We start from the raw sequence: 24,939 nt of genomic DNA on the forward strand, positions 1-24,939 counted from the left end.
AGGCTGTAGTGTATTGGGTATCCATTTGATCCAGCCACTCCAGTGCACCTGGAACCAGGAGCTGCTAATCTATTATAGAGCTGCATCTAGATTTCCTGTCTGCTTCCCAGTGTTACGTAACAGAAGTATGCAGAGCATGCTCCACTGTAGTGCCATTTTAAGATCTAGTTAGGGGTTTTCATGTGATTTGTGACAATGATAAGAGTGACATGGTTTGTAAAGGTAGTGGTGATGGTAATGGATGATGAGAGGTCTGATGGCTGAGGAGTGACTCACTGCGGCCTTGTGGCAGTCTGTCTGTTTCTTCCCGCAGCACAGAGTCAATTGCCTGGCTGGTGTCATTACTCCTTTTAGGAGGGGAGACTATCATGCTCCCTTCACTCTGTAAACCTCTTTCGTCCCTCTTTTTGTATCCCCAATCTCGCCTCTTTCTCTCATCGTGCTGCCGTGGCAAAGTGAACTCGGATGAGGACACCCGCCAGATAAATAAGCGCAACACTTTGCGGCAGCCTTGGCGCTGACAATCATTCCCTTTCTTACATCTCTCTTCTGTCAAGTGTTGCTCATGCTCCCCTGCTGTCAGTTTACATGTCATAGTTAATGCAGTGTTTCAATAGCATCTGGAATAAAAGGCCTTGAACTGGAATGTCCCCAAACCCACCAGTCCAGCTATTGCAATGGGGTAGTTAACCCAACACCAGGTCTGTGAGGGCAGAGGACACAACCTCATGACTAAATTAGTGAGTTTCCAGCCTCCATGTTGGTGTGTATGGTGTTAATTTGACTTGGTTTCTCACACATTCCTTCTCAGTGATGTCATGCATGCCTATGTGGGGCGGCTATGTTAGTGCCTGCTTAGTGTGTGCTCATAATGTTAGCCAAGGAAATTCGTTGTGGACAGACAAATCATTTTGCTCTAGTTCAACATCTGTCTGACTCTGAGCTGAATTATTTGGGTTCCGGTCAGTGTAACACATTCATTGTGCAGTGGAGATGGAGGGCGCACTGGGGGCATGCCTGCTGGACTTTAAGTTCCTGTTTTATGGCTGTTTTCATGTTGAATCAAAAGCTTTTCCTCCAGCCACCAGCATAGAGGGACCTCATGGAGGATGAAGAGCATGTAAATATGTCTAGACCATTGTGGAATGACTGTTATAGGACAGAAGAACACTCCCATTGAGGGATTTCTGTCCAGTGTCCACTCTGAGTAATATCGGTCAGATACACGACTTCCTCAAATGCTTTGGCATAGGCATCATGTCTAGAGGTTCAAATGCGAATCCAGTATACATACATTGCCTTTGATTTGTCAGCCTTGAGTTTATTTTTTGTAGAGTGATATGCACTGTTCATTTTGAAGAACATTGGTGAACTTCTCCAGGGCCTTGTCTGACAAGGCATCAGTGTGTCTTCATTTTTACAAATGTCACCACAAATGTCCAAGCCTCCAACCAGGTTTGTTTCAAACACAAATCATCAAAGTCCTGTCATCAGTCAGGTTTTATAACTGGGATCTCTTCAATAATGGCCTTGCATATCTTGAAAAGTAGTGGTAGTATGTGTTCTGTTGTGGGCTTGGATAAGGCCAAGCTTATCTTTAGGGAGATAGTAACATTTGTAGTGTGTTTCTGTGTGAGTCACCCACAGTGGCCAGGCAGCTCTAAATGTAACGGAGTGTCTTTCCTGAGTGATGGATCGTGTTTGTCTGTAGGGCTGCATCTGCAGCAGAGCTCCATTGTTTACTGTTCAATTCAGTTGTGGGTCGTTACTTCTTACGCACTGCCTACAGAGTTCCCTTCCACCGACCAATGGCAGCAAGGTCAGGGCATCCCTCCAGCCAATGAGTGATGGTTATGCTGCAGTGATGTCATCAGTGCTATACTAAATGCCGCCCTAAACTGGAGTGTACAGCTATCTGTGTAATAGAATTGCGACCATATAATTAGATGGGTAGCTAGCTCTTTTTTTTGTCACTTCTGTAATAATGATACAGGAGAGTTCCTGCTTATTAACTCCAATAGCCCTTTAAACTTATCTGGGATATGTGGGACGCTAACCAGCAGCCAGTGAAATTGCAGGGCGCCAAATTCAAAACAACAGAAATCTCATAATTAAAAGTCACAGAAACACACAGCCATTTTCCAAAGAAGGAGAGGTGTCACAACTCAGAAATAGCGTTATAAATATTCACTTACCTTTGATCTTCGTCGGAATGCATTCCCAGGAATCCCAGTTCCAGTAGAAAAGCAATGGAACGCGAGCTACCTCACTTGAATGAGTGTCACAAGCTTGTGGCACTCTGCCATACCACTGACTCAAAGAGCCCTTATGAGCCCCCCCTTTACAGTAGAAGCCTCAAACAAGTTTCTAAAGACTTTTGACATCTAGTGGAAGCCTTAGGAAGTGCAATTTGACCCCATAGATACTGTATTCAATAGGCCAAGCGTTGAAAAACTACAAACCTCAGATTTCCCACTTCCTGGTCTGATTTTTCTCAGGTTTCCGCCTGCCATATGAGTTCTGTTATACTCACAGACATCATTCAAACAAACTTCAGTGTTTTCTATCCAAATCTACTAATAACATGCATAAATTAGCAACTAGTAGCATGCAGTTTACTCTAGGCATGCTTTTCATCCAAACGGGAAAATGCCGCCCCCTATCCCAAATGGGTTGAATGAATAACTGTATGCTATTATATTTCTGTGTGTGCAGTGGTTCTCCTTTTAAAAATTGAGCTGGTTTGTGACAGATTGTGGTAAATTGCATCATTCTGTCATTGCTCCACACTATCACAAGGGGGAGATAGAATGCTGATCTATCGGTAGTATAAACGGTGCACAAGTTGACTATCTTTTCATAAATTAAATGGAGGTGTGAATGTTTCAGTCCGAGAGTCTCTTATCTGGCACTAGAGTCCTGCATCAGGCAAAAACAACAGATTCTGGCGGTGTTCCTGGAATTGTTAGGGAACTTGGGTAAATGCAATGCCGAATTACACTTGACATATGGACTGACGATTTTGTAAAAATAGGCACGGTGGGCTTTTGGTTTCTCTCCCTCTAAAAACCCAAATAAATCATTGTAAATAACAAATGGTCTTTATTTACCACAGTGTGAAAGGGTGATAGCCCCTCTATAGAAAGTGAGTTTCTGAAAAACCGAGTCCAGCGATGATTTGTCAGCATAAAGCTTAGTGACTCACTCATTTGTGGCTTTGGATCAAAAATAAATAAGTACCAACATTCTTTGATTGGCAAAACATTTATTAACGACTAAGTTAATCTGCTCATGTGTGTTCAATTATTTGTGACATTGTGGTTACAATGAAGAATGTAAATTAAATAAATCCTGTTCATAATGAATAATCAGATGTTGCAAGCTTGTCATTGTTCCTTATTTTATTTGATATTTTTAGGCCATACAAAATATACAAACAACAACTACTTCACACCTGCCCAGACCCACCTGCTCACACCCCCATCTGACTCTCCTCTTCAAACTGCACCATTTTGTTTCTCTCCATCGCCCACACTCACTTTCAACATTTGGATAATAAAGCATGTAAAGGCTGACATTGGTTGATTTTTAATACTTCTTACAGCCAAATGTCTAACTCCTCCTGTAACTTTTGGACTTTTTAACATTCCCACAAGGCATTGATTATGATAACATAATGATAATGTACCAGGTAATTTAAATTACTGCAGACCTATGGGTTTAACCTTCTGAATGAATGATTATATTGAAGGACTGAAACATAAGCACCGCCATTAATTTACAAAAGGATAGTCTAATAGCTTGGCTAGGTGTGACAAATTCCCCAATTTGTACCACAGTTTAGACTACTGATTAATGCTGCAGTCAGAGTTGAGTCCTTTTGTAAAGTGTAGCCTAATGGCCAAAAAATGGCAAACTTACAATGTATTCGATGCTTAAATCTAAAGTTTTACATTTCCTCATTCAACCGCAAAATGGATAAAGCATATACTGTACAGTATTTGTTCATCAACATCTTTTATGCTTTTGTTAATAAAATAATGATAAACATCTGCATTTTGAAAGTCTTTTTCAGCCACTGTACATCTCAGTTCAATTTTAGTTGCGCTTCCACCCCCAGCTTCACGACCATGGGTAAAACCTTGCTGAGATGGCCTCCCGAGTGGCGCAGCGGTCTAAGGCACTACAGTGCTTGAGGTGTCGTTACAGACCCGGGCTCGGTCCCGGGCTGTGTTGTAGCCGGCTGCGACCGGGAGACGGGGAGAGGCAACGCACAATTGACCCAGCGTCGTCCGGCCCATGTGTCTTACTAGTGAACCTCTGAGTGTTCATTAATACTGTATCTCAGAGGTTTCTGTCCGTGACCGACGCAACCTGAAAAGCGTTAATTAAAGACAGAGTTAATGTGTACTTGAGGTCACTGAGAAAGTCTGGTCATGTCCTGCTCTCCCTTGTGTGAGGAATTAGGCACTTTACTATGTAGGCTACAGAGAACATTGTCCTGTTGGTTTTTGTCAGACTGCACAGTAGCCTAATAAACATATGTTTACAAAAAAATCTAATTCAATAATACAGTATATTTGCACCACTGCAGATGCTGTGTATTTATTTTTATAATACTGTTGTCGGTTTACAGTAGTGATGGACAGTTGGAGGCATTTTGAAAATAACATTTTAAAACACTTGTTTTTCACAAGTGTAGCAGGTTGTGAACTCTGCAACAATGTTTTCACTTTGAGAATGGCAAATCACTAATGAATACATTCATTCAATACATTGGAATACAAAATAATCCATCCACCCATGATGGACTAGCAGGACAATACTCTTGCCAAGAAGGACATCAAGTAGGAGGACCATTGTATTAAAAGACACTGCACAGTAGCCTAATAAACGTGTTTGATTTCGAAGAAAGAAAATGTAATCATTTCAATTCGTCACATGCGCTGAATACAAGTGTAGATCTTACTGTGAAATGCTTACTTACAAGCCCTTAATCGACAGTGCAGTTCAAGAAAGAGTTAAGAAAATATTTACCAAATAAACTAAAGTAAAAAAAAAAGATTGAAAAAATAACAATAACGAGGCTATATAGGGGTACCGAGTCAATGAGTCAAATGCATTTGAATTTTTCTTGGAATAGAAACACCATAAATCCCATAGTCTTAACAAAAAAAGGTTTTAAAGTCTCCTAGTAAAGCCAATATTATACTGTCAAATGCATTCCTGAATTAAATCGCTTTAGCCGACATGTTGCGGTTTATTCATTGTTTAATTGTTCAAGGCTCCCTTTTGTTGTTTCGTTTTTTATAACAAGTGATTGACTGTATTTAAAGACATGGATGACTTGTATGCTTTGCCAATAGGAAAGTTAAACAGCTACAGCAAGCAGTACTCTTAGGCCTACAGCTCCATGTCATTTCAATAACTTAGCTTCCCAAAGATGCCCCCTGGTGGTCACACTAGCACTAAATAGCATTAATGGCAACAATGGTTGACAGTTAAATAACTTAAGAATTCTGCGGCAAGTCGTTCTGCAGTATGACAACTTTTAAAGGAAGAACCACTCTGTCATTGAAAGGCACCTAGGCTGCTACACATGAGTGAAAGAATGCGGTGCTGGCCGGTTGGGGTTGTGGAGGGTGTGTCTCACCATTGATAAAGATGTAGGCCCTTCTTGGAAATGTGGTTTGTGTTAGCTGATTAGCAGTGGGCCAAAGTGTTTCAAATTGTCTGGCCTAGGCTACATTGTTTGAGTAGGCTACATTAATTCAATCAACAAGTTTTATTTGTTTTAATTTTTTTATCAAATGTTATGCATTTTGGCCAGTAACCTGTAAAGCAGGCCACTGGTTTTGATTTGAATAGATTAGGTCTCCCTGTTTGTGCTTCTTCATGTGCACTTTTATAGAATCAAGGGCATTATCTAGGGGAATTCCAGTATTAAAAAGCCTGGAATGACATGTCCTCCAAGATTTGCTTTGTGAGGAGGAATAAAATACAATCTGCTTACATTCCCAAATTCTATGTTTGGCCTTTGTGTAATACAGATTTATTTAAAGAAACTAAGGAATATGCCATCTGATATTAGTTGAAATGTCTTAGATGTGGTGAGGCATGAGGGGTTGTGCCAAACAGCTGCGTACAGAATAGTTCTGTAGCAGTGTGTTTAAGCTTGGGGCAGCAATTAAAACTCTTCACCCCCTACCCTGTCCCCTGCCCCTCTCTCTGTCAGACTCTATTCCTGTCACTTGCCACCTCTTCTCCTGCAGCTGGAATGGTAGCTCAGCCCTGTGTCTGTCTTAAGGGCAGTCCCTGTTTTTTATCTTCAGTTTAAATTCAACTCCCCTCAGTGTCATGTATGTGATCTGAAAGAACTCAGTTTTGGCTGAGGAGCTAGATAGAGCGATAGATGGATGGAGGATTCTCCCTCAGCCCCTAGTAGCTGTGGAGGGAGAAGGAGCTCCCTGGCCTGCATCATTAATGAGCCTCAGCCTAAACAAATACCTGCAGGTTGTAGTCTAGCCATTACTCTCATAATCACAGACACGTTATGCCTGGCAGCCCTAGTCCAGTAAATACATTTACAGCCCCACATTACACAACTAGAATATGGTGAGAAAGTAAAACGAGGTGAGGAAAAACCTGTCCGACTTATCCTCAGAAACGCAGTGCCACCAAATGTTACCATGACCCTTCTCAGTGATAAATGGGTCCATGGGCACAGTATGCAGACAGCTGGTTGTTGCTGTGTCAGGGTTTAAGAGTCAGTATGAGTTTGAGGCTGGTCTATAGGTACTGTGCCAGCCAGGCCTGGCAAACAGACTGGGTGACAGAGTGGTGCTGTTAATCTAGCGTCCCGCAGGTCTTTATTGGAACACCGGTTAACCCCTTGTGTTCCTCCTCATGCAGGTTGACTATACAGTCTCTGTGTTGTCATTGTGAGTTCAACAACCGGTCAGAACAGGATAGGGAGTCTACTGAATTCCGGTGCTTTTAGGGTGGTATAGTCTGTTCCCCTGCGGGAACTTTCTGGAACATCTATTTAAAGCGTCCCAGAAATGGGGTGTGTTAGCATCACCACAATGCCTTGTCATTGCATAACTTAGTGGAATTAAATTGGCGCGTGTGTATTTTATTTGTTACACACGCACAGTGTGCAGAGCCTAGTTTGAGGAGCGGAATAGACTGCGAGAGCACCTCGAAGCTGGTACTGGAGTGAAACGAGAGCACCTCGAAGCTGGTACTGGAGTGAAACGAGAGCACCTCGAAGCTGGTACTGGAGTGAAACGAGAGCACCTCGAAGCTGGTACTGGAGTGAAACGAGAGCACCTCGAAGCTGGTACTGGAGTGAAACGAGAGCACCTCGAAGCTGGTACTGGAGTGAAACGAGAGCACCTCGAAGCTGGTACTGGAGTGAAACGAGAGCACCTCGAAGCTGGTACTGGAGTGAAACGAGAGCACCTCGAAGCTGGTACTGGAGTGAAACGAAACAATTCTAAATGCAATCGTGTGTTAAACTGTTTTGATGGCCACGATTCAAGAGCTACAACACTGAACAAAAATATTAACGCAACATGTAAAGTGTTGGTCCCATGTTTCATGAGATGAAATAAAAGATCCCAGAAATGTTCCATTCACACAAAGCTTATTTCTCTCAAATTATGTGCACAAATTTGTTTACATCCCTGTTAGTGAGCATTTCTCCTTGACCAAGATAATCCATCCACCTAACAGGTGTGGCATATCAAGAAGCTGATTAAACAGCATTATCATTACACACTTTGCTATGTTTTACTTTGGCCAAAGATCACCTCCCAGCCCCACTCCCTACTCCAGGTCCTGCCCCCCCAGTCCAAGAAACCATGCAGCTCTGCTCTGGTCCATCTCTCTGGAGTGCTACTCGGTGTCAAGCTCAATGACATCACCAGTCAGTCACACAGCAGCACACTCCTGAGCTGATGTTAAACCCCTGACATAACACTAGTTTAGCCATGGCCTTTCATTCATCCCATCTAATGGTGCAGATAGGCCTACTGTAGAACCTGCAGTTTTGTCAACCTTATTACCTTCTTGTAACTGAGTTACAAAATGTAGAAGTTATGACCCATTGACAAATATGTTGCTGTGTTGTATTTTTTGAATTGAATTTGCCCTTTTCCCATGTTATCTTCCCATCTGCCATTCTGTCTGGCACCAGTTGATGGTGAAGTCCAATAAAAATGTTGATCTTCCTATAATAGCAGTTTGAGAGAGAGGCCTACTAAGGGTTTACCTTATTGCTATTTATTGGCTTATTTTAGAGCCCCTCAAAGTGTTTCTGTTTCAGCTGGTTTCTTCTACTTCCCAGGTTATTGAACGCTAAATAGCACCTAACTTTTCTCCTCTCTCCCTTCTCTCAGCTCCAGAACTTGGGCATTAACCCAGCCAACATTGGGTTCAGCACCCTGACGATGGAGTCTGATAAGTTCATCTGTATCCGGGAGAAGGTGGGCGAGCAGGCACAGGTGGTGATCATCGACATGGCCGACCCCAACACTCCCATCCGCAGACCAATCTCTGCTGACAGCGCCATCATGAACCCTGCCTCCAAAGTCATTGCACTTAAAGGTACGCCAATTGGAACTGACAGCCTGAATTTCGTTTAGCCTTCATTAAACCAGGCTAAAATCCCTTTGAGGTTAACCTCTGCAGGGAGTTATTTGTACGTACAAGAGTTATCATACGTAGGCTTACATTCCATCCGCTTAAGGTTGTGTTGATGTTTTTATGGATGGAGTATAGCAGCATTTAACCCTTAATGGGCCTGCCTATCTTCATGATTCAGTTTTTACACGTTTGTGTAATGTAGTCAGCAGATTTCTGTCAACATCCATTCAGTGTAGTCAACATCTGTTTAAGTCCACATACAGCTATTTATATTTAGTTTTGTAAAGTCATTTTGATTGGCCCAGCCGGACTCTTGCCAGACATTCGGTTTACTGACCTGTGACCCAACAGAAGTGTGATTTTTACGGTCTTGTTCAGCAGCCATAATTGCTTTGTCTGTTTGTTTTGTTTTTGTTTCTCTGTTTTGTTTGTTCTTTTTGTTTGTTTACTGCTTTCTTATGTGTACGCAGACGGTGAGTTAAAATTTCAGTACACCTGAGTTGTGCAAGTTTTAAATCCTGTTTTTAAATCCGGATATTAGGGTCAATAGAAAACACCCACACCAGTCTCTTCTTTCATATTAGACCATTAACCAAGCTGTTAGCACCATGTTATCATCCAGCTGGAGACTGATTCCCATTGTGCCAGTCCCATTGTACTCTATTTTCCAAACCCTGTCTGCATATAGGTGAACATCAATTTGGCAAAATACACTGATTTTACATTTTAATATGGAATCAGGACAAATCCATACACATTTTTTAAAATACATATTATATTTTGTACATGTATTTTTCAGCTATTGTCTAACTAGTAGGCCATCTAAACAGGATTTGGCTTTCACAACCATCTAGCTTGAATGTTGGCATTACATCAATTTTCTTAGATGTACCAGTGATTTAGTATCTGTTTTGGGGGTGGAAATATTGTGAGTCAAATTATTAATTTGAGTCAAATTGTGATTTTAGCTGCATTTCTGTTTACACAAATTTGTGTGCCATTCGGATTCCCTGCCCCAGTTCCTCTGTGTTCAAGAGTAATGTTGACCAACCCCATGGGTGCCTACAGGTTTCACTATCGTTGTCATAAGAGCTGTGTAATTTATCATTGCTCTAAGCTTAGGTTATTTAATCCTGAAACAAGGCCACATAAGTTTGAGGTAAAGCAGTAAATAGACGTGAGCTAGGTTACTCGGTGTTGTTTCATCTTTTATTAAAACGTTTAGAATTCCTTCATAGCTAGCCAACTCATGGTAGATCCAAAGTTGTAGGCAGTGAACGTGCCCTGGGTGATGTTGAATCAGTGTTCATACTCTGATGGTTGCTCTGCTCCTATACTATTGATTAGATGATACACAGTGCAATCTGAAAGTATTCAGACCTCTTGACTTATTCCACATTTTGTTACATTACTGCCTTATTCTAAAATTGATTCAATAGTCCCCCCCCCCCCCCTCCCCTCATCTAAAAAAATATCACCTTTACAAAGTACTCAGTAGTTTGTTGAAGCACCTTTGGCAGTGATTACAGCCTCCAGTGTTCTTGGGTATGACACTACAAGCTTGGCACGCATGTATTTGGGGAGTTTCTCCCATTCTTCCCTGAAGTTCTTTTTTAGCTCTGTCGGGTTGGATGGGGAGTGTCGCTGCACAGCTATTTCCAGCAATGTTAGATCGGGTTCAAGTCCAGGCTCTGGCTGGGCCACTCAAGGACATTGAGACTTGTCCCGAAGCCACTCCTGCATTGTCTTGGCTGTGTGCTTAGTGTCATTGTCCAGTTGGAAGGTGAACCGTCGCCCCAGTCTGAGAACCTGCTCCAGAACGCTCAGGGCTTCATCAAGGATCTCTCTGTACTTTGCTCCATTCATCTTTCCCTCGATCCTGACTAGTCTCCCAGTACCTTCCGCTGAAAAACATCCCAACAGCATGATGCTGCCACCATCATGCTTCACCGTAGGGATGGTGCCAGGTTTCCTCCAGACATGACGCTTGACATTCAGGCAGAAGAGTTAGAGAATCTAGAGTTGTTTTTCATGATCTGAGAGTCTCGGTGTCTTTTGGCAAACTCCAAGCAGGCTGTCATGCCTTTTACTGAGGAGTGGCTTTTGTCTGGCCACTCTACAATAAAGGCCTGATTGGTGGAGTGTTGCAGAGATGGTTGTCCTTCTGGATGGTTCTCCCATCTCTAGAGGAGCTCTGTCAGAGGGACCATCGGGTTCTTGGTCACCTCCTTGACCAAGGCTCTTCTCCCCCGATTGCTTAGTTTGGCCGGGCAGCCAGTTCTAGGAAGAGTCTTGGTGGTTCTACACTTCTTCCATTTAAGGTTGATGGAGGCCACTGTGTTATTGGGGACCTTCAATGCTGCAAAAACATTTTGGTGCCCTTCCCCAGATCTGTGCCTTGACGCAATCCTGTCTGAGCTTTACAGACAATTCCTTTGACCTCATGGCATGGTTTTTGCTCTGACATGCACTGTCACCTGTGGGACCTTATATAGACAGGTGTGTGCCTTTCCAAATCATGTCCAATCTATTGAATTTACCACAGGTGGACTCGAATCAAGTTGTAGGAACTTCTCAAGAATGATCAATGGAAACCAGATGCACCTGAGCTCAATTTCGAGTCCCATAGCAAAGGGGTCTGAATAATTTTGTAGATAAGTTTAAAAAAAAATAAAAAAAATATGCATTTGCAAACAATTCTTAACCTGTTTTGTCGTTATGGGGGTATTTGTGTGTAGATTGAGGAAAACCATTTTAGAATAAGGCTGTAATTTAACTAAATGTGGAACGAGTTAAGGGTTCTGAATACTTTCCAAATGCACTGTACGTGTCCAGTAAGACTATCCTATCAGATGGTAGTGGCTGTAGTAAGTGTACATTTCAGGACAGGAGTATAGAGATGTTGAATAGGGCCATCATGACTTTTGTCATTCCCAATCATCTGTGTTGTAGCTACTGTTGGACAGAACTAGTGGGAAACGCAGGGCCGTGGTCACTAGCATAGTAGCATTGCTAGCTACCTTCTTCCTATTCCCTAATATGGATTCAGACAAGGCTTCCCCTCCCTCTCAACCACTTTGCTAAGTCTGTCATGTGATGGTTTAGTCACCCTGTGGGATGGGAACATCAGAATACACACTGTGTGCAGATTCTCACCATGTACACTTTCAATTGCTTAATCTGTTCCAATCAAAATTCACCTTGTTGAATTTAAAATTTGGCTGCTGACGCTATTATTGGTCCACTGCAAACTGGTCTGATGCTGTGATTATGAATCAGCGGCTGTCACTAACACAGCAAAAATAATTCTGCAGCTTTTGGAAGTTAATTGCTTTTTGTGATTTACAATTAGCTTTCGATATGGTAAATGAACAGGAAATACATTAATGCTTCTTAAGGCTTTAGCTTACCTAGTTAATGTTTATTCACCCAAAACTAATCAAACAAAACACAGGTGAGTAACCTTTTTTAACCTATCATTGATATATTAACACTATTAAATAACATGTAGCAACGCGCAGTCTTAATCACTATTGAGAACCCCTCTTCTCCATTAGTTTAAGTGGTTTTATTTGCCAGTCCCCAAACATTCTGCAACACACTCTTTCCTCTCCCTTTAATACTGTCCATAAGTATTAATTAGTCCTCTCCTTTTCTTATATTTGACCTTGATGCACATATGCAAGACTTTAGTGGTTATCTGTAAACATTTTGCTTTTCTTTTCTTAAACTCTGACTGGTGTTTTAGTAAGTCATGGTGATGCTCTCTGAGCCATGACTACCAACATTTCGAGCTTGACTCTCGTTACTCAAGTGGAATTTGGTATTTACTTTACCTTTCCCTCAGTCCGGTGTGTGTGTGTGTGTGGCTCTCTATAACTCTGACCTGTGTGTGTGTGTTGATTTAGCTCTCAGATTAGCCACAACGGGTTGTTCTCCCATGCGATGCCCCTCTCTCTCCTCCCTCTGCCCCTCTCAGCCGCCAAAACCCTTCAGATCTTTAACATTGAGATGAAGAGCAAGATGAAGGCCCACACCATGACTGATGACGTCACCTTCTGGAAGTGGATCTCCCTGAACACAGTGGCACTTGTGACTGACAATGCCGTCTACCATTGGAGCATGGAGGGGGACTCCCAGCCAATCAAAGTCTTTGACCGGCACTCCAGCCTGGCGGGCTGTCAAATCATCAACTACCGCACTGACGCCAAGCAGAGATGGCTGCTGCTCATTGGCATCTCCGCACAGGTTACTGTCTTAAACACACACTCATGCATATTCATGCGAGCGCACTCACTATATTATGGTTGTAAATGTGGGGAAGAGGTCTGTCGGTGGTAGAGATGCTCTGATTTTTTGATACCACACTCCACAAAGCAAGCTAGTTTGCAGGGACTTGTGCTCTTGCATGATGTCTACTTTGATGCTAGTTAGCATTTTTGGATCTGAGAATAGGGCCAAATAAAATGATCACCTTGTCTGAGAGATTTACATGGTTATCAAAACGTCACGCCAGGGTAAACCTTCACGAAACACAGCCCTTATTTCAAGTGTTTCTAAAATCCCTTATGGTGAAAAATGAATGGTGGAATAATGTTTGGAACCATTTCCCTATTTGTCTGCTAGGTTTTATAGGTATTATGACACCTCCACTGTGGGGCTTTATGGTCTGGTGCTGCTTTGAAGGACCTAGTTAAGCTGCAGCAGGCCCAGAACACAACGGCACATCTTGCTCTTCACTGTAATCAGAGGGCTAATATCAAAACTATGCTTTATAGTATCTCTTAGCTAAGAGTTGAGAGACTGAATGCATGACTTCTTATTTTTATAAGAAACAATGTTGAAAATCCCAAATTGTTTTCATAGTCAACTTGCACACAGCTCTGACACACACCCACACCCACCAGACTTGCCACCAGGGATCTTTTCACAGTCCCCAAATCCAGAACAAATTCAAGTTGACGTCCAGTATTATATAGAGCCATTATTGCATTGAACTCCCTTCATCTCATGTTTAAATTAACAACAAACCTGGTTTCAAAAACCGATAAAAGCAACATCACTGCACAACGCCTGTCCCCTTTTTGACCTAGATATTGTGTGTATGTTCTGATATGTAGACTGTGACATTTTAAGTATATGAAGGTCAGGCCTTGAGCTGTTGTCTATTAATGTCCTGTATTATGTCATGTTTTGTGTGGACCCCAGGAAGAGTAGCTGCTGCTTTCGCAACAGCTAATGGGGATCCAAATCAAATACAAAAAAAAAACCTCCTCCATGATAGTGAATATCCCTGATCACACACGTGGCGTGGCCTTAGTATGCATCATCAAACTCCATCGACTGACTGCCAAGCAGAACATTGCATACCCTGTTGCTCTGTAGTTAACGTGTTTCTGTTTTCTCTGCTGCAGCAAAACCGTGTGGTGGGTGCCATGCAGCTGTACTCTGTGGACAGGAAGGTGTCACAGCCCATCGAGGGCCATGCCGCAGGCTTCGCACAGTTTAAGATGGAGGGCAACACAGAGGAGTCCACACTGTTCTGCTTTGCTGTGAGAGGACAGGCTGGGGGAAAGGTAGGACAGGGGAGGAGAAGAGGGAGAAAGGGCTGGCAGGTTAAAGTCTATTGTGGTTGGTAGATATATTGTTTTCACTTGACAATACTCAGCGGACAAATCTGGTTTTAAATAACGTAATTATAACCAGATTACCACTAAGTGGTTGAAATCTTGTTGTATTGACGTCATTGCAACCAGTTTTGCCCGTTGGCTAAGAACTTTGTAGATGACCGTAAATTACATTGTTCTCAATGATCCTCTCTAATGTAGTTGCACATCATTGAGGTGGGCACCCCAGCCACAGGGAACCAGCCTTTTCCAAAGAAAGCAGTGGATGTGTTCTTCCCTCCAGAGGCTCAGAATGACTTCCCAGTGGCCATGCAGGTACATAATAGCTATGTACTGTACGTATAACTGTTATACCCATTTCACACTACTGAGCCATGCCAAGCTGTGCTGCAGTGGCCTGGTTACGGATTCACCATAATTGCATGCTAGAAAGGAGAATGTGAAAAAATATCAGATTCGGCACAATATTGTGAAAAGGACATTCGTGTTGGCCAATGATGGCCTGTTAGGAACCATGGACTGTACTTTTCACTGTTTGCCCCTGTTAGACCAGGGCAGCCTGACATTGTGACTGACTGCACATAGTGAAGAGGGGCCTGTACATCACTGATGACCTGAAATGGTCCATTTACACAGTGTGGTGAAGAAGGTGCAAAAAGTGCCACTTCAACCTCAGGAGGCTGAAGAAATTTGTCTTGACCCCTCTACAGATGCACTATTGAGAGTATCTTGTCAGGCTGTATCACTGTCTGGTGCAGCAATTGCACCGTTTGCAACCGCAGGGCTCTCCAGAGGGTGGTGGGGTCAGCCCAGTGCATCATTGGGGGCACACTTCCTGCCCTCCAGGACATTTACAGCAACTGGTGTCACAGGAAGGCCAAGAGGATCATCATGGACCTCAGCCACTGCATGTACACCCCACTACCATCTAGAAGGCCAAGACTGTATAGGTGCATCAAAGCTGGGACCTAGAGACAAAAAAAAAACAGCTTCCATCTCCAGGCCATGAGACTGTTAGTCACCACTAGCTGGCCTCCGCTCAGCACCCTGCCCTGAACTTTGGTGACTGTTACTAGCCGGCTACCACCCGTTAATCTACCCTGCACCTTAGACACTGCTGCCCTATGTACATAGTCATTGAACACTCGTCATTTTAATAATGTTTACGTACTGTTTTAGCCACTTCATATGTACAGTGCCTTTGGGAAAGTTCAGACCCCTTGACTTTTTCCACATTTTGTTACGTTACAGCCTTATTCTAATATTCATCAATAAAAACAATTCCTCAGCAATCTACACACAATTCCCCATAATGACATAGCAAAAACAACAGGTTTTTAGACATTTAAAAACAAAATAAACTAGCGGATATCACATTAACATAAGTATTCAGACTCTACTCAGTACCTTGTTGTAGCAGCTTTGGCAGCGATTACAGCCTTGAGTCTTCTTGGGTATGACGTTACAAGCTTGCCACACCTGTATTTGGGGAGTTTCTCCCATTCTTCTCTGCACCGCTATTTTCAGGTCTCTCCAGAGATGTTCAATCGGGTTCAAGTCCGGGGTCTGCTTGGGCCACTCAAGAACATTCGGAGACGTGTCCCGAAGCCACTCCTGTGTTGTCTTGGCTGTGTGCTTAGGGTCGTTGTCCTGTTGAAAGGTGAACCTTCACCCCAGTCTGAGGTCCAGTGCTCTGGAGCAGGTTTTCATCTGCTCCGTTCCTCTTTCCCTCAAACCTTACTAGTCTCCCAGTCCCTGCCTTGGAAAAACATCCCGACAGCATGATGTTGCCACCACCATGCAGGGATGGTGCCTGGTTTCCTCCAGACGTGACGCTTGGCATTCAGGCCAAAGAGTTCAATCTTGGTTTCATCAGAGTATCTTGTTTCTCATGGCTCTGAAAGTCCTTTGGGTGCCTTTTGGCAAATTCCAAGCGGGCTGTCATGTGCCTTTTACTGAGAAGTGGCTTTAGTCTGGCCACTCTACCATAAAGGCCTGATTGGTGGAGTGCTGCAGAGATGGTTGCCTTCTGGAAGGTTCTCCCATCTCCACAGAGGAACTCTAGAGCTCTTCCAGAGTGTCTATTGGGTTCTTGGTTACCTCCCTGACCAAGGCCCTTCTCCCCTGATTGCTCAGCTTGGCCAGGTGACCAGATCTAGGAAGAGTCTTGGTGGTTCCAAACTTCTTCCATTTAAGAATGGAGGCCACTGTGTTCTTGGACCTTCAATGCTGCAGAAGTTTTTTTGATACCCTCTACCAGATCTGTGCCTTGACGCAATCCTGTCTTGGAGCTCTACGAACAATTCCTTCGACGTCATGTCTTGGTTTTTGCTCTGACATGCACTGTCAACTGTGGGACCTTTATATAGACAGGTGTGTGCCTTTCCAAATCATGTCCAATCAATTGAATTTACCACAGGTGGACTCCAATCATGTTGGAGAAACATCTCAAAGATCAATGGTAACAGGATGCACCTGAGCTCAATTTCGAGTCTCATAGCAAAGGGTGTGAATACTTATGTAAATAAGGTACTTATGGTTTTTGTTTAATACATTTGCAAAAATGTCTAAACCTGTTTTTACCTTGGTATTGTGTGTAGATTGAGGAGTTTATTTAATCACTTTTAGAATAAGGCTTAAACGTAATAAAATGTGGAATAAGGGAATGGGTCTAAATACTTGAATGCACTGTATATCCACTGAGTACAAAACATCTATCAATGACATACACTGACCAGGTGAATCCAGTTGAACGCTATGATGCCTTACTGATAATCCACTTCAGTCAGTGTAGATGAAGGGGAGGAGACCGGTTAGAGAATGTTTTTTAAGCCTTGTGACATGGAATGTGTATGTGTGCCATTCGGAGGGTGAATGGGCAATGTGAAGATGTAGATGCCAGGCGCACCGGTTTGTGTAAAGAACAATGCTGTTTTTTTCACACTGAACAGTTTCCTGTGTGTATCAAGATTGGTCCACCACCCAATGGACATCCAGCCAACTTGACACAACTGTGGGAAGCATTGGAGTCAACATGGGCCAGCATACCTGTGGAATGCTTTCGACACCTTGTAGAGGCACCTGGTGTATTGTTTTGTATTACTTGACTGTTGAAACTAGAAACACTTTCCTTCACTTGCGATAACGTCTAAAAATGTGTACGCAACCGATTTTGTTTTGAGGTGTCTGTTGATTAGGACAGGGATGTATTGGCACAGGAAGAGGGGAGCTCTATATATCCTTTCTTTCATTCATCAATGAATGATAGAAACCTGTACAGCCCTTGAAGGATTCTTTTTTCAACCTTGGAGAATACTTGGCATTACATTTCTATACATTGGTTTTTCCACCTTTTCCTCTCAGATAAGCTCCAAGCAGGATGTGGTGTTCCTCATCACCAAATATGGCTACATCCACCTGTATGACCTGGAGACTGGCACCTGCATCTACATGAACAGGATCAGCGGAGAGACCATCTTTGTTACGGCCCCTCACGAAGCCACTGCCGGCATCATTGGGGTCAACAGGAAAGGACAGGTACAGATACCACCTCTCCCAACCTCCTCTATTCCAAACCTACCTCCTTTATCCACACCTCTACCCCCAGTGGTCTGGGGTAAAAATAAGTTGGGATAGAAATATGGCCTGATTGACTTCACAATGTTTGAGTTTCGAGTTGAACAATGTAAAGAGAACCTTCACCTCATCCTCCAATAATGATTAGATTATTTTCCACCACCTCTACTGTGTATCATGTAATATACAGCCTAATACATTGAAATCCATTCAGCTAGTTGAAACCCTAGTGGTATTTCTGTTGTTGTGCTCCACTGTAACCCAGCCCAGTGTGTTTCGTCCTCATTACTGTACCACTGCTGGGCTGATACTGCTCTGTATTCCATACATTATACAGCCTATAATGTAGTGTCTCTGGGGATGCCAGAAACATCCACCGCCATGAGCTGATTACTCAAGCGGTACCATGGAACATGCCACCACCGCATTGAAGACCCAATAAGACAATCATCACCACATTCCACCTGCTTTCATATTTAATCATGTTTTAATGAGCAACACAGGGAAGTGGATAAATGCTAGGTGGACAAGTGGCGTTGAGCGAACAGGAAAAATAAACAATTCCCCCGGCCTGCCGTTGTCAGGGGGCTCAATCTAAGCCAGGAGCTGTGCGTTCATTATAAATAATCCAAGGTGTCACTGGTGAACCAGCGAGAGAGCCCCCCCCCCCCCCACACACACACACACCCTCCACTGTGAAGGTATTACAGCAGGATAATGGGATCCATCTAGCTGATGAATAATGTTCCAGCCAGGCCACAGACCCCATGCATTATTGAGTGGAGGAGGGAAAGTTGATCTGAGAGAGACACAACACACAGCACTAGACATTGACTGGGGGTTTCCATAGAGCAGTGAGCACAGACTGGCTGTGGTTTGTGTAGATAATGGCATAGAGACACTGGCAGGGTGTGGCTTCTAAACAGTACAGTGGTTGGGCTACAGCCTCCACTTGACTAGGGCTCAGGTGAATGAATGGCATTGGACATATTTAGGCTTAATCCTCTTCTTGTCAGTGGAATGTTTGATAAGTGAATGAATTTGCTTCCCTTTGGCTGCTGAAGATGTAGCCAAGCTAACTGGAGTTGTAATGGAGCAACATAGTAGTCTTGTGTAGTTTGATTGCTCATTAGTTGGAATGAATTGGAATGTCTTAATTAAGAGCATATTGCTTTGGTAATAGGGATGCCTGCTGGTTAAGCAGGTCCCTACAGTGCTTTTCTTCTCCGTCGAGTCCCACACAGGGAGCTGTAGGGCTCACATCTCCTCTGTGTGTAGCGTGCGCCGTCCGTCCGTGTCCAAGATGCTGCATCTGCAGCCTGGCGCTGGCTGACCTTGATGGAGGAATCCCTGCAAAAAGCTGCACAAAGCTGCCCTTCATAAATTGGAGAGATAAAATAGTAAAGTGAGAGTGAAAGAGGGAGAAAAAAAGCCACTACCCCTCTCAGCAGGACATGATGTTGAGTGGGAGGCACCAATCCTCTTACTGCTGACTGGCTGGGAGGAGAGGCTCTCTGTCAGCCAATAACAGCCCCTAGAGTCACCCCGCATCACAGGACTCTGATGTCAGCTTTGTCGTCAGTCACAACTGTGTGTGTTTGATTCAAGGCCACTGTAACACCGATACTACGGCTCGTCTCATTCATTGGCAGCTCAGTGTCTGAGGTCTATTTTTTAGATGTGGTTGTCCTAATGATATAAAAAGGGTTTTCTTGGTTGAGGGCCAAGATGTGGTGACTTCCACTCTGTCAGAACCAGTTGTGGATGGTAGTGGATGATGTCAGAGCTCTCTGTAGTCTAAGGGTTTGACTCACAGCTCATCCCCTCCTGCCCCTAGGTCGCTTTCTCTGCAACCTCTCCCTCCTCCCCTACACACACACTCTCTCTGTGGTAGAGAGGGCATATCTACACTAAGAGCGCCATTGTATTTTTTCTTTCCCTCCATCCCACCCACCCTTTATTGGCCCACCCATATTATTTGGGGATGTGGTCTCTGACCCCTCCTCTCTGAGTGAAGGGGAGAATGGGGTGCAGTCATGCCTGTTAACAGCTGTGGCCTGCTGGGCTTATCGCAGGGCCCCTCTCCTCTCCCCTAGTCCCCCCTATAGAGCCTATCCCACCAGAGGCACACCATACACTGACACACTAATGATGTATTTATTACCATACCAGCCCCTACCCACAACCTGCCTCAATGCCTCCGCAACAAATTATAGTGTTTAGCCCAATATGCCCTGATTGCCCTCGACGTATTTCAATTCTGTTTTATCTCCATGCTCAAATAAGTAAAACGGTGTGTGCTTCAATGTGCTTGCCGGAATATATGTGACGCAGCTGAGTCTATGGTGCACTATGCAGCGTCTGTCATAGATGGTTGTCACTGAGTGCACTCACGCTGTGACGCTGATGGCGTTTGACAGGCCCTGAATCATCTGCCTGTTAGTGAGACTACTACAGACTGAGGCCATTTCAAAGTGGTCCATTCAGGGCTCTTGTTATATATTTGCCCCCCACCTCCCCCCCTCTGACCTCACTGTCCCTCTCCCCTCTGATTGGTTGCTTGTCATTTAGAGTATTCTTTGAACAATGTGGCCAGCTGGTGCCTAACTTGGTTGGTGCAGGAGAAGTACAAAAAGTGAACAAATGAACGGTTAGCTAGCGCCATCTCTCCAGCAGAAAGCAGACAACCCTCTCTCTCCCTCCCTCGTTCCCCTCCACACATGTCTGTGTCCTTTGTTTACTTGTCAAGTTTTAGCTTGGATTGCCTCTGGCCTGCCATTCACTGTCCTGTCTGTCAGTTACCTGATCTGGAGTATATACTTTCGTCTGTCAATGGGAACAGTGTGTAGGAACAGAGGCCATTGTAGCTAGTTAGTAGATACAGCCCCCTGTCAACAAGTTAGAGCAGTAAACACTAGTGAGATGGTAGAGCGCAATGTTGTTGATTTAATTTCTCCAGTCATGTGACAGTAGTTCTCAAGCTTTTTTGTGACCCTATAAATACTTCAGATTTTTCCTTAATTCAAAGGCCACAATCCACTCTTAATCTGCAACCCACAAGTAGAGACTTGCTATGACCCAAAGATCCAACCTACCATTTGAAAAATGATACTAAGCAATACCTTTGACATCTGTGAAATGTCCCCTCAGGTTCCCCCTGTGCTGTGTCTAGGATAATGTCCAGAGACTCTTCTCTCTGTGTGTCTCTGTCTCCAGGTTCTGTCAGTGTGTGTGGAGGAGGAGAACATCATCCCTTACATCACCAATGTGCTGCAGAACCCAGACCTTGCCCTGCGCATGGCCGTCCGTAACAACCTGGCCGGGGCCGAGGAGCTGTTCGCGCGCAAGTTCAACAACCTGTTTGCCGGCGGAAACTACTCTGAAGCTGCCAAGGTGGCCGCCAACGCACCAAAGGTAACGAACACATCAACGGTACAAGGTCTCCCTCCAGGGGTGAGCTGATCACATCACTGTGATGTAATTTAAGTCAAAGTAACTGTCTAGTTTTTCCTGATTACTATGAATATGACCCTTAATGAATTACATTATGAGTGAAATGGTTTTCCTTCCAATAAATATTAATGACAAGTAAACAGCTGCTCAGCCAATGAGCCAGCGTGACGTCACATGAGGTAGTGGCAAGCCTTTTTGAAACGGTCTGTTTGAGATACAAGTTTGAGGTAGGTTTTTGAAGTGTTTTATAAAAAATAAAATGCTTTGGCCACATGAGTGTATTTTAAAAGTGAGATTTTCACTGGACAGTTTAAAGTTTTGATATCTACATCTTTACAACCAAAGTGCATTTCCTTCCATTTGTTCTTGTCTTGTAATGTCAATACACTACAAAAGTGAATAATGGGTCATTTGATCACTGGAGTCTATAGTGTAGATATGCAAATCAGACTGTTCTAATGAGCGTGTCCCCAGCATGTACAATATGTCGCTATGTGCAGTATGTTTTTTTTTTAGCAAAACCCTCACCAAAACATATCAGCAGTATCTCTGTGTGTGTATAAACTGCAGCTGACCCCTCCACACGTCTTGTTCCCTCTCTCCTCCAGGGCATCCTGCGTACTCCAGACACCATCCGTAAGTTCCAGAGTGTGCCAGCCCAGCCGGGCCAGACCTCTCCCCTGCTGCAGTACTTTGGCATCCTGCTGGACCAGGGCCAGCTCAATAAGTTTGAGTCTCTGGAGCTGTGCAGGCCCGTCCTACAGCAGGGACGCAAGCAGCTGCTGGAGAAGTGGCTCAAAGAGGACAAGGTGTGACTGTGTGTCAGACAAAGGGGGGAGAGATGGGTATCTGACCTTCTATAGGAAGAGGTCTTTCCTAAGCTGTGTGTCTGTCGATGTTGATAACAACCCAGATGACTGGGAAGATAATCCTTTCTAAGATGAGCCAATCTGTTTGTTTTGCTGAGCATTTAAATCCTTTTTTGCCCCTCCTTCAAAGCATGCTTGGCAATATTAGCATCTCCTTTGTCAGTCTCAATGTTTCCCCCCAGAGCTTTCTGCTTCACACTAATTGTGAATATTAAAATGTGTTAACCCAACACCTGATGGTAATTACGCACATTCCAAACATAACGTTTCAGCAGTGTTTTCTCATTCGGGTCGTTTACTTGTCGGGCACAGGAGGTTGGTGGCACCTTAATTGGGGAGGACGAGCTTGTGGTAATGGCTGGAGCAGAATATGTGGAATGGTATTAAACATGGTTTGATGCCATTCCATTGACTCTGTTCCAGCCATTATGAGCCGTCCTCCCCTCAGGAGCCTCCACTGCTCTAGGGTAGTTGTGGTGAAACCTACTTTGTCCCTTATTAGCTGGAGTGTTCTGAGGAGCTGGGGGACCTGGTGAAGTCAGTGGACCCCACCCTGGCTCTCTCCGTCTACCTGAGGGCCAATGTACCCAACAAGGTCATCCAGTGCTTCGCTGAGACCGGACAGTTCCCCAAGATAGTCCTGTACGCCAAGAAGGTACGTTGTCACTCTGAGACAGAGCTTCGTTGCTGTTCTTGTTTCCTTTCCTTGGTTTGGTTTCCTCATGACACAGTTGAGGAAGTGGATGAGCTGTGTCTTAGTATCCAGAGGGGTGCTTTAGAAAGGGGCTGGGGCCAAATGGGGTTTGCAAGGAGGGTTTTTGCTTTTGTTAGCTAGATACTTTTCATTCACACATCAAGCATGTCATATGACAATTTAAAAACATTTGGTGGGGGTATGTAATATTACAAATATGCATGTTGAGGAGCGGGATGGTGTATTGGTGGTTGTAACTGTTGCTCTTCCTGTGTCTGTAGGTGGGCTACACTCCAGACTGGATCTTCCTGCTGAGGAACGTGATGAGGATCAGTCCAGAACAGGGCCTGCAGTTCTCCCAGATGCTGGTCCAGGACGAGGAGCCTCTGGCTGACATCACACAGGTTGGTAGGAGGGATGGATGGAGGGGGAGGAGGAACAGGGGAGGGAGAGATGAGAGGTGGAGGAAGGTTTAGGATAGAGGGGATGAGGCCCCTCGACTAGAGCATACTATCTCATCTATGTCATTTACGCTCCACTATTATGTTCCTCCTGTGTGGACTTGACAGGACTGTCTGCTCTGAACTCTCATTGCTCTGAGAGTTCAGTTTGCCTGGTACAATGGAACCAATCGATTAGTCCCAATATTGCAAGCACAGAGCTCAACCACACGTGTGTCTAAATACCGGGGTCACGTTAATACAGAGTTTAACGCAGAAAAATAAGATGGAAAACATAAGAGATATCTTGCTGCGTTTTGTAAAGCAGATCTAATCTGCCAGGTAATGTAATTTCTGTTTGGCGTCAGACAAATGTTTTGCTTCAGGTGCACTTTTCCACTCAGATGAGAATTGTCTATCAGCATACAGCGCTCTGACTCTATAGCTTTTCTCCAGTACTTTTCCCAGTGTTTCTCCTGTAAAATGCAAGATTAACTTCAAGCAAAACATTAGGTAATGCAGCTGGCTACATTCTTCCTATGATAAACATTAGAAATGTGATGGCCATGCACTGTTTTTGCAAAAAATGCATTGCTTTTTTCATTCTAAGCTCATTAACTTGTGTGGCTGCTAGCCAAATAGCATTGCATAGAAAACACAGGTGAAATGGTTTAAAACGTAGATATTTAACGTTTTGAAAAGGCAGATTTCTGAACTGTAATGCAACCCCTGAACACTGTGTAGTGGCTGTCTTATGTTGACCGTTGTTCCTTTCTCTCTGTCCCCTGTCTGTTCAGATCGTGGATGTCTTTATGGAGTATAACCTGATCCAGCAGTGTACCTCTTTCCTATTGGATGCCCTGAAAAACAACAGGCCTTCTGAGGGGCCGCTGCAGACACGCCTTCTGGAGATGAACCTCATGCACGCCCCACAGGTTCTCTCACACACACACACACACACACACACACACAGAGGGGGTGCTTACATTTTGAGAATATGCCAATTTAATATTTGTTTGCGCTCAAAGCAAACGTGACTAAGTGACATTCACATGTTAACACTGTTCTATTCTTATCCTTCTCTGTAGGTTGCTGATGCCATCCTGGGCAACCAGATGTTCACCAACTACGACCGTGCCCACATAGCCCAGCTGTGTGAGAAGGCTGGTCTGCTGCAGAGAGCTTTAGAGCACTACACTGACTTGTACGACATCAAACGGGCCGTGGTGCACACACACCTTCTCAACCCAGAGGTAGTAACCCTACAAATTCTACAGGCACCCCCCTCAAAGCCCTCTATGACAGTGGTACTCAGGCCACTCCCCTCTTATATGTGCCAGCTTGTGTGTGAAAAAACAACCCGATTACATTAGTTTCAATTCTAAATCATTAATTTGATTTAGACTTTTAGGACCCTTGTATGTATAAATAAACAAATCTGTAAAAATGTATTTGAAGGATTGAATTTGGCCTTACCTGCTAAAAAAATGTATAAAAATGAGGCATGTTTGAAAGTGTCCTATATCTGAAGCTCTGGAAATTATTATTTTTGTTACCCATATTTAACCCCCTTTTTGAGGGGCACTTAAGTATTTCCATATACTGTACTTCCATAAAATCTTTTAACTGGT

At 43.9% G+C, this 24,939-nt stretch overlaps 1 protein-coding gene across 4 annotated transcripts in view; it reads left to right on the forward strand.

Moving 5' to 3' along the window:
- The window catches only part of LOC110533644 (clathrin heavy chain 1), a 47,809-nt gene that overhangs the window by 6,604 nt on the left and 16,266 nt on the right, over window positions 1–24,939 (forward strand). For all 4 annotated transcript variants that reach the window (XM_036990060.2, XM_090186348.1, XM_036990063.2 and 1 more), the window contains exons 2-12: window positions 8,403–8,610; window positions 12,629–12,897; window positions 14,064–14,225; window positions 14,478–14,591; window positions 17,640–17,813; window positions 21,069–21,266; window positions 21,914–22,114; window positions 22,677–22,829; window positions 23,150–23,272; window positions 24,106–24,243; window positions 24,397–24,561. In XM_036990060.2, coding sequence (XP_036845955.1) covers window positions 8,403–8,610; window positions 12,629–12,897; window positions 14,064–14,225; window positions 14,478–14,591; window positions 17,640–17,813; window positions 21,069–21,266; window positions 21,914–22,114; window positions 22,677–22,829; window positions 23,150–23,272; window positions 24,106–24,243; window positions 24,397–24,561 — 1,905 coding nt within the window. The remainder of the gene's footprint in view (window positions 1–8,402; window positions 8,611–12,628; window positions 12,898–14,063; window positions 14,226–14,477; window positions 14,592–17,639; window positions 17,814–21,068; window positions 21,267–21,913; window positions 22,115–22,676; window positions 22,830–23,149; window positions 23,273–24,105; window positions 24,244–24,396; window positions 24,562–24,939) is intronic.

This window comes from Oncorhynchus mykiss, chromosome 10 (genome assembly GCF_057628025.1).
Source record: "Oncorhynchus mykiss isolate SJ-2025 chromosome 10, ASM5762802v1, whole genome shotgun sequence".
NCBI lineage: Eukaryota > Metazoa > Chordata > Actinopteri > Salmoniformes > Salmonidae > Oncorhynchus > Oncorhynchus mykiss.